Genomic DNA, 10,263 nt, shown 5'->3' on the forward strand with positions numbered 1-10,263 from the left:
TGGACGCGCAGGCTTAGCGGCCATGGCTCACGGGCCCAGCTGCTCCGCGGCATGTGGGATCTTCCTGGACCGGGACACGAACCTGTGTCCCCCCTGCATCGGCAGGCGGACTCTCAACCCCTGCGCCACCAGGGAAGCCCTAAAAATACTTTTTTTTAAATGATAAGACACTATAGACAAAGCTTAAAGGCATTTATTTTAAAAAAATACAACAGTTGCAGGATTATTAACATTGATTGCCTCAGGCAGTAATCAATGAGAAAATAGGAAATAATTTCACAGTTTGGGAAAAGAAGGATCAGATTTATTTTTAATTATGGAGGATATGATTAAATATTTCAGTCACCTTAAAAAGTGGAACAGTGAACAAGTACCAGATGATGAATGGTCATCTAATGAGGTCAGAGAGGAGCCATTCAAGGGTTTCAAACCTGGGAATGATGTAATTAGATTTGCATTTTAGAAAAAAGAAATTATTCTGGTTGCACAACAGCTAATAATTAGAGGGGGATAAGATCCAAGGCAGGAAATGAGTTAGAAGGCGAGAGGTGATGAACTAAACTAGTGTGGAAAAGTGAGAGATAGAATTGAAAGGATTCAAGAGTTATTTATGAGATAGAATTGAATAGGCGGGGATCGAGGAGGGAGAGAGAAGAGTCCACAGTAATCCAGCTATCTGGGCAGTTGGGTGAGTACAATGCAATTTGTTGAACCCTGGGTGGGAAAGGGGGAAAAGATCATGAGTTTGGAATATATTGAATTTGGGGGCATACAGGATATCCAGAGAGGTGTACATTACATAATTGGACCTATAGGCTTGAAGTTCAGGAGAGGCCAAATATATGTAAAGACAACGGAGTCATTAGTATACGGACTCAACTGAAGCAACAGAGGTAGATGGTTATCAGCCGGGGTCAATGTGTAGAGTAAGAAAAGAAGAGAATTGTCTAAGACTCTCAAGGGTGCTGTTAGTCCACGGGTCCCATCCGACTTCCACTAGGCAAGAGGAAGAATTGGAAAGGTGATTAGTCCGAAGCTGTTTTATTATTCCTAACCCCTCCCCAACCTTAAGAATCTTGCTGGTGCTATTAGTTCTGTCATTGTCACAAGGGGTAACTGTTGAAAGCAGGGGTCCCACACAATCCAGAGGACCCCTTTCCATTCCCACTGCTCAGTCACACACACACATCAGTTAGTGTAATCCTGGGCTAAAAGGGCACCTTCCAAGGTTACTTTTCTTTAGAATATATTCATTTGCTTGGCCTCACCTCCCCCTTTCCCCCGGAACCCTTCCAATCAATGAGTATTTCCAGGACTGGGGTGTCATTTTCAAATAAGAGAAAACCAGGTTACACTGTCTTTCCAGGGCACTGGGCAGCTGTTCACCTTACATTTAAATAACTAACCGTGGCTGCAGCAGTGTTTCTTCCAGAACAAAGAAACTTTATTCCAAGGCAGCTCATTGCTTGTAACTTGCCAATAGCAACTTGTCCTGCTAAAAACCAACTAACCGGCCGACCAACCAGCCAACCACAAAACCAGTCCTGCTTACACAGGCACTCCGTATATGACCGTTAATGGGGAGGAGTCAGGAGAGGGAAGGGATAAGGATAGAGGAGAGGCGAGGTGGCCCCTAGACCAAGGTCCCAGCAGCGGGATCCGGGCATGTGTGGGGTTAGCTTGGACAGGACGTCTGCCTCTCCTCTCTCACAGGAGGAGGATGGTTATCCTTACGCATGGGTGTGTAGGTGGGTTTGGGGACAGCAGATACGCCAGTTCCCCTGCACCGCTCTCTGGAAAGGAAGCAAGGTCATTTGCTGAGAGTGGGGAGGTGGAGAGTAAGGGTGGGCTCCAGAGATGTGAGAAGATGTTTGTGTAACAGCCCCTGTGGGAGACGGGGGAGAGTGCTGACCTAGAATAAGCAGGGTTTCCAACCAGCGTTTGGGGCCACGTGGAGGCTGAGGTCCTCCGCGAAATTCGCATGCCTCCTCTCTCAGCTGCTTGTGGTTTTTCTCCTACAGCAGTTTGCGGCTGGCTCTGTATTTCTTGACTGCCACCCATGACTCCAGCCCCTTTTCCCCGCCTGAGGAATCATTTTGAGATCCTCTGGATGTTATTGTAGAAATGACCCTGAATGTTCTGGACATTTTCTTTAAAGTATATTGAATTAGCCAAAAAAGTTCGTTCGGGTTTTCCGTGAAGTGTTAACGCAAAACCCCAAAGAACTTTTTGGCCAACACGCTGTATATTAATGTCAGGATTTGATGCTAGAGCTGGTTCTGTCCCAAATTGATACTCTGAGGATTGTCATTTCAGAAGTTTCCTCCAGCCTGACCAATAGACCCAGAAGCCTGACTACCCCTGAATTCCAGATTTGAGGCATTCATTTGATATAAACATATTTTTATAGAGATTTTCTCTTAGGACATGTAAAGCCCAATTAGTCAAACGGCCCTGTTTCTTTTCTCTGTTCTGTTTTAAAAATTGGTAATCTTTCCGGATGGTTCAATCTTTCTTCTTTAAGGAGCAGTGTTTTTTTTCTGAAAGCTGCCAGAATTCCAAATAAAGTACCACTTCTGAGACATGTCATCTTAAATGTTTGATTATTTTTGCGTTGTTAAAAAATTTATTATGCCAAACATCTGGCACATTAAAAAAATTTCTATTCACCATTTGGTATGTTAAGTGGAATTGGTTCTCTGTTTTTCTTTTGTTTGGAAAAATTCATTGTCATTTAGTATTTTCCACTGGCATGTTAAAACAAGGAGAAAAGATTGCACAGTGCTGTATAAACCAAATATGTTGGAAAGCAAAGGTGAATGGGGAGCAAACGTTAGCTCACTTCTGTTTTCTAATAACAAAACTTGTTCCCTCTCATATCAGTTTTACAATGAGATTGGATAGTTTTGCCTAGCATTCAAAGCCCTGCTTGACCTAACCCCACCTACCTTGGCAAAATTTGTTTCACTGTTTTTCGTTCCACATTCTGTCCCACAGTCAACATTAGTTTAACACCATTGCCCTAGTCCTACAGAAATATTTCCAGTTCTTAGCATTTGTATTAGGTAGGTCTTATGAGCTTCAAGCAGCCACTCACTGTTTTTCAGCCACCTTATATATTCTTTCCCTGCCTGGGAAGTAATAGTTGTTACTTATCTTAAATACTAACCTATTCAGCTTAACAGAATACACCTACAGATAAATTCATACAAACTTATTTATACCCTGAGAGTATCGTCCTGGGGATTCATGGTGAATGCGTCCCCTTCATGGGCTCTTTCACTAGAGCAGGGTCTTTGCAAATCAGATTGCTGGCCAGGGAAGCTTTCCTGGAGTTAGTGCTAGAGCCCAGGTTTTAATGACCAAGTAAAGCTTGATCATGTAAATCAGGGGGGAAAGCTGTTCTGGGAAAAGCCTCAGCTGTAGGAAGGCATCAAGTCCTGATATCGTGGTGAGTGGCAGGATTTATACTTGGCTTAATATTTTGTAACCTTAAAGTGCAAGGAGATGAATAGTGGAGGATGACACTGGAGAGGTAGGTAAGGGCCAGGCTAGAGGAGGCCAGATAACAGTTCGTAACCAGGAACGTGGACGAGAGTGGCAGTGCGGGCCCCTTCTCATGAGTCAGTGTGTGCTTCCCCTACGGCTCGTGGAGAACCTGCCCAAAGCAGCTGACCTCCAGCCTACTTTACTGCCAGAATGTCTTGTAAATCATTTACTGCTATAAATGCCCCCAAGACATCATGAGGTCAGTAATTGTGCCATTTCACAAAGAAGACAACTCAAGACAAGAAGTGGTGGTTATGTGACCTTTAAGAATGATTTTGTTTTAGCATGGATCTTTTAAGTGGAAATGTTTTTTTTCATAGTTAACTTACTATAGCAAAAGAGGTATGGCTGTATGTCCCAGAGATATGGAGAATTCATTACTGATGAGATTCCTGGTTTTGTCCTTTATTTTAAATAGTGAAATCATGCAGTTTTAATTCTAGGGAAATATGATCTGCAGGTAAGCTTACAGTTTTCTTAACAGAAACAGGGGAGTTATATCCAAAACATGAGACTTTTGAATTTATGGAAGATGATACGTGACTCTTGAAAATAGACTTGAGTTTCCAACAGAGATAATTAATAAATATTTTAAATTAGATTCTGCGTTCATGGAAGGAATATGACCTGGCAGTAATGATTATGGATTATGGAAAAAAGATGTTGGACATCACATCAGGGTACAAATCTCTGTTTGGTGTTACTGACCAAGAAGAAACGCCAGAGGAGGTAATTGTTCTTTGTGTTTCATCTTTAAAGGTATATTTAGCTGAATTTTCTAAGAGGTCATGTAGTATTAGTGAACATGTTAGAAAATTGATCAGTTTTTAATTTGTTGTATTTACATAAAAGAAAGTGAATATGTGAAGAGCTTTTTTTCCTTTTAATTATTATCAAGAAAATGAAAAGGTATCTGTGCTAGAATACTTAATAGCCCCCTGTCATGCGTACTGACGATCAGCTAGGTGTTGATAGAGAGCTTCCTACACCCAGTTGGACGTTGGACTGAAAGCCCTCTACAGTCTTTCCCAGGCTGAAGATTTTTATTATTCTGAGTGGGTCATTGAATGCAGTAAATACATGTCAGAGCTTTTCACTCTGTTCAAAGTAGATTTCCTAAACTCCTTGTGACACCTAAATTGTCTTCTTTATGAGGCTGGTAATGTTAGAGACAACTTTTTAATATCTGCCTCCCAAGCATGGGTCTTACTAGAATCTTATTTTATTGCCTTTTCTTGAAACTATGTGGTTAAATGATTTTGTAGATCAAATTTTGAAATATTGCTTAGTTTATCAGGTTTCTGAGGTGCGCTAGGAGCTACACTACTTGAAGTCCCTTCTGTGACTGGGGCCAGGGTAGAAACTATTACCCCCAAGCCTGTTTCCGTTGGAGTAGCTCCATTTCTCTATTATATGTTGCAAAAGCTTAAAAAAACCCCACGGTTTCACTGGATGAATATTTTTAGCCATAATACTTTTGTTGGGGGGAGGGTTGTCTAGAGAAAGTTTTGATTAAGCTGAAAGCAACTTGAGGGTTTTTTTTTCACTGAGTGTTGTCCACTCAAGAACCCGTCAGCCAGACCCTTTATGTCACCCAGGCCTTGACTCAGGGCTCTGTCCCTTCACATCATGGTAGGACAGGACCCCTTGCCCCTTTCCTTGGAGCCTCTAGTCCAGCAGAAGGTTGTGTTACTTCTTTCAGACTAAGACTGTAGGGACTGAGAACCTAATACCTACTTTATAGGAGTCAGAAATCATTATAACCATTCAGGGTCCCTTTAAGCCTAAAAGAGCTTGGGAGGTCTGTTTTTTTTTGGAGAAGAGGAGACATTAACCAGTCCATTCTCAGGCTCAGACAGATGAAAACATGGTGGGGAGCCTGAGCTCAGACCTGCCAATTCTTAGTCCACTAATTACTGATCCTGTTATGTTCAATGAAAGGCAAAGCAGCCAAAGCAATTAGCTTCCTTGTAAAGAAGCTCCCTCTGGGGAAAAGAAAGGAAAAAAGGAAAAAGGAATACATTTCTGAGAGCATTTTCTTTTGAGGATTTTGAGAGATATACCCTCAACTGCTCTCAGAATGGTGTGTGTATTGGGGGGAGCTGGTTAGGGGAGCGGAAGTTACTAGGAAAAAGGGAGAGGGAAGAGAAGAAATATTTTGGTTAACATCCATAAAACACTTAGTACTGTGTCTGGCATTTAGTTAGGCTACAATGGCTTATTATTAATTATTAGTTAATTATTAATACATTTTACCATGTAGATTCATAGTTTGGTCTACCAAGTATGAAACATAATTTAAAGAATATTATTTGAAAATGACAGTTCTTGAAACATGTTGAAGTACGTTCTGACATGTAACCAATGTTTCTAGGGTTCTTCCAAGACGTCTTCCAAGACTAAGAAGCCACAGCAGATATTATTACCTGAAAAAATAAATGAACAGCTGGGTTTATTGGAGACACACCTACTCAAACTGACAAAGCAATGTAGTCTTTTTTTTTCTTTCTGTATACTTCTGTTTAGCATTTTGCTGTTTAAAATAGAAAGTATTTTGTTAAAAGGATTAGGATGAGATTAGCATTTGGTAAACCCTTTAAGGTTTATGCAGTGCTTTTACATTGTGTCATTAATCCTAACAATACTTTGTTAATAAGGGATTGCTAACCACTTTTTACAGATGTGGCTTATAAAGATTAAGTGATTTATTTAGCATTACATAGCTGACTTGGATTTGAGCCTAAATCTTCTCATTCTAAAGCAGGGTTTCTCAGCCTCAACACTATTGCCAATTTGGGCCAGATAACACTTTGCTGTGGGGGACTGTCCTAGGCATTGCGGATGTGGAGTGGCATCCCTGGCCTTTGTCCAGAGATGCATAGCACACCATTCTCCCTGCATCCTCCCCAGCTGTGACAACCAACTGCGAGGCAAATGTTGGCAACTATATTGTGGAAGGGGGACACAAAATTGAGAATCGCTGCTCTAAAGACAAAAATGTAACTGAGAAATAAAGTGATGGCATGGCAGGTGTTATGTATGAGTGATTTGAACCATGGTTTACTCAAGTGAGACGGACCCAAGTGAGTCATTGTGCTGTATAGTAATTTAATAATAGACCAGAATGTTAACACAGTGATTGGAGTTTTAGAGATTGCAGTTTGGAAATCTGATTAAGATATTAATTTAGTTTCTGGTGATGACAACTATTATCACATTTTGAAGAAGCAGGACTTCAAGCCTTCTAGAAGAACAAAAGAGTGCCTACATTTATCTCATTAGGAGGCTCCACTTTCTCGGCCCCTTGGTCTGTGGGGAAGTAACTAAACCTGTAGAGTTCTGTGACCCCACCTCACCTCTCTACTTTGTGCCTCAGTTATATCTGGGTGGTCTTACTGTTTCAGAATTCCCTGACTTGGATCTCTCACTTTATTTCAATACACTCCATGTCTGTTTCAAGCTGAATTTATGAAATGAACCCAATGCTGTGTTACTCACATAACCAGTAAACCTGGTTTTGGGAAAGCTGTAATTGTCTGGGTACATATAAAAATATATAATTTCTTAAAATGTAAAGTGTTCTGGAAATGTGAATTACTTATTTTCATATTATCAACACCCCCAAACACATTTTAACATTTTACTAAGAAGCACAATATAATGTTACTAGCTAAACAGTAGATTCAGTAACAAAACAATAATAAAAATAATAGTTTTATACAGTGCTTTCTGTGTGCGAGGAACTATTTTAAGTGTTTCATACATATGAAAACTTATATAACCACCATATGAAATAGGTACTGTTATTATCCCCATTTTAAAGATAAGGAAATTGAGGCACAGAGAAGGTGAGTAACTTCTCAAGTTCTCATAACTAAAAAGTGTCAGACTTAGAGACTTCCCTGGAGGTCCAATGGTTAAGACTCCATGCTCCCAGTGGGTTTGATCCCTGGTCGGGGAACTAAGATCCCGCATCCTGCATGCCGTGCAGCCTAAAAAAAAAGGAAGTGTCAGACTTAGAATCTGAACCCAGGCATCCTGGCTCTAGCGGCTGTCCTGTTCATTATTCTATACTTTACTGTCTTTTAAAGATTTTTTTATATAAATGGAGTTCATATAATTGGTCGGTTTCTGAGTCTGATATTTGTTGATACACAATAGCTGTTGAATAAGAAAGACTCATGCCTTGGAAACTCTTCCCCTATTTGGTGGTAGACTCCTTGGCCTTTAGGGAAAAAAAAAAAAATGAAAGGAAAATAATTGAGATTATTGTATTCTTTAATCTCCAAAATATGATATAATTGATATTTTAAGGCACATCATTTAGAATGTATACTTGGGTATTTTCCTATTTTTCATCCCCAGCAAAGAATTTTCATTTTTGCTTATTGATGTTAAACAGAACCAACAACTTAATTCCTTTTAACCTTAGATGTTACAACTGAACTCTCAGGAGAAGAGGATCCCATATTTCTTTACCCTATAGTTTTAAATTGGTCGGTCAAAGGTGCTGTGAAAGAAGGTAGGTGACCTAAACGTACATATGTTGTTCACTCACCTTACTGTTGAAGATCTTTTATTCTGTGGATTCTGTTGTTTTCTACTTAAAGGTTTCACTTGTTCTAGGCAGAATATTTCAGGTTCTTACCCATTCAGAATAAGGCAGGCTCTTGATTGCTGAGTAATGAAAGAGACCAAAATAGGTACCTGATTTAAAGTCTGGAAAGACGGAACCTTGATGGTGGCTTATATTTTGGCAGTAAATGGTGTTATTATGAAGCTTACAAAAACTAGGGAATTGAAAAATGTGTTAGTGATCTTTAAGCTTAGCTATGAAGAATAGCAGCATTATTGCTTATCTCAGAGTGAAATATAATAAAAATGAGGATAACTAGTTATTCTGGCAATTATCAAAAATTTTTTTCCCACCTAGTCATATGTTAGAGGCAACTTTTAGGAAATCTTATAACACCAAGCTGTTTGAAAAACAAATGAAATTTAGACTGTAAAGGAATATTTGATTTTAGAAAAACAATAGTTTCACCACATTTACTCCTATACATTTTTAAAAGTGAGAAATCTAAAAAGTAGGTTAATAAACTCGTCTGTTAGAACAAAATGACTAATAGCAATAGTAACCTTTCAATGACAATGACCAAGTGTATTGGTGATTATATATGAACCTTCTTGTTTTCACAGTTATGAAATTTAAGCAGAGACCTAGATTCCTGGAATTCTTTACACAAGTTATGCAAAAATGTATGAATGATGAAAAATTTCAACTTATGGTGGAGATAACAAATCCTGTCTATGACTTCTTGGAAAGGTATTTGTAATATCTGTTTTATTAGCATTAACAACTTTAAAAAATGAGAAAAATTGTTCCTTAAAGATATATAAAGTGGAGGAAAAAGAGAGTGGGGTATATGCAATTAAAACAGCCATCTGGGAGGTAGTATTTATGTCTGTGTAAATAAATAAATAAACATAAAAATATTTGTACAACAGAACTAAGGAATAATAGAGCATGTTTATATTTATAGCAGGAAATAAATTAGGCCTTTTGCTATTGAGTCAGGTTGGATGATAGCCTCTCTAGGCTATCAGCATCTCTCGCATGGACTTTTGGGTCCACTTATTTATCTTATTAATTTTTTCATCCAGTTTTATTGAGTTATAACTGACATACAGCACTGTATAAGTTTTAAGGTGTACAGCATAATGATTTGATTTACATATATCATAAAATGATTACCACAGTGGGCTTAGTGAACATTTATCATCTCATATAAATGCAACACTAAAGAAGGGGAAAAAATTTTTTTCTTCCTTATGATGAGAATTCTTAAGATTTACTCTCTTAACAAGTTTCATTTATAACATACAGCAGTGTTAATTATCTTTATCTTGTTGTACATTACATCCCTAGTTCTTATTTATCTTATAACTGGAAGTTTGTGCCTTTTAATTATTTTCAGTAATTCCCTCTCCCCCCACCCCCTCCCTTTGATGTAGTCCCATTTGTTTACTTTTGCTTTTTTTTTTCTTAACATCTTTATTGGAGTATAATTGCTTTACAATGGTGTGTTAGTTTCTGCTTTACAACAAAGTGAATCGGTTATACATATACATATGTTCCCATATCTCTTCCCTCTTGCGTCTCCCTCGCTCCCCCCCTCCCTATCCCACCCCTCTAGGTGGTCACAAAGCACCTAGCTGATCTCCCTGTGCCATGCGGCCGCTTCCCACTAGCTATCCACCCTACGTTTGGTAGTGTATATATGTCCATGCCACTCTGTCACCTCGTCACAGCTTACTCTTCCCCCTCCCCATATCCTCAAGTCCATGCTCTAGTAGGTCTGTGTTTTATTCCCGTCCTGCCCCTAGTCTCTTCATGACATTTTTTTTCTTAGATTCCATAAATATGTGTTAGCATACGGTATTTGTTTTTCTCCTTCTGACTTACTTCACTCTGTATGACAGACTCCATGCCCATCCCCTCACTACAGATAACTCAGTTTCATTTCTTTTTATGGCTGAGTAATATTCCATTGTATATATGTGCCACATCTTCTTTATCCATTCATCTGTCGATGAACACTTAGGTTGCTTCCATGTCCTGGCTATTGTAAATAGAGCTGCAATGAACATTTTGGTACATGACTCTTTTTGAATTATGGTTCTCTCAGGGTATATGCCCAGTAGTGGGATTGC

General features: G+C 39.1%; 1 protein-coding gene across 1 annotated transcript in view; it reads left to right on the forward strand.

Moving 5' to 3' along the window:
* Positions 1-10,263, forward strand: part of CFAP54 (cilia and flagella associated protein 54) — a 296,564-nt gene that overhangs the window by 106,644 nt on the left and 179,657 nt on the right. The window contains exons 27-30 of the mRNA XM_028490464.1: positions 4,150-4,278; positions 5,924-6,038; positions 7,982-8,071; positions 8,749-8,875. Coding sequence (XP_028346265.1) covers positions 4,150-4,278; positions 5,924-6,038; positions 7,982-8,071; positions 8,749-8,875 — 461 coding nt within the window. The remainder of the gene's footprint in view (positions 1-4,149; positions 4,279-5,923; positions 6,039-7,981; positions 8,072-8,748; positions 8,876-10,263) is intronic.

The sequence above is a fragment of the Physeter macrocephalus genome, chromosome 6 (genome assembly GCF_002837175.3).
Source record: "Physeter macrocephalus isolate SW-GA chromosome 6, ASM283717v5, whole genome shotgun sequence".
Classification (NCBI taxonomy): Eukaryota; Metazoa; Chordata; class Mammalia; order Artiodactyla; family Physeteridae; genus Physeter; species Physeter macrocephalus.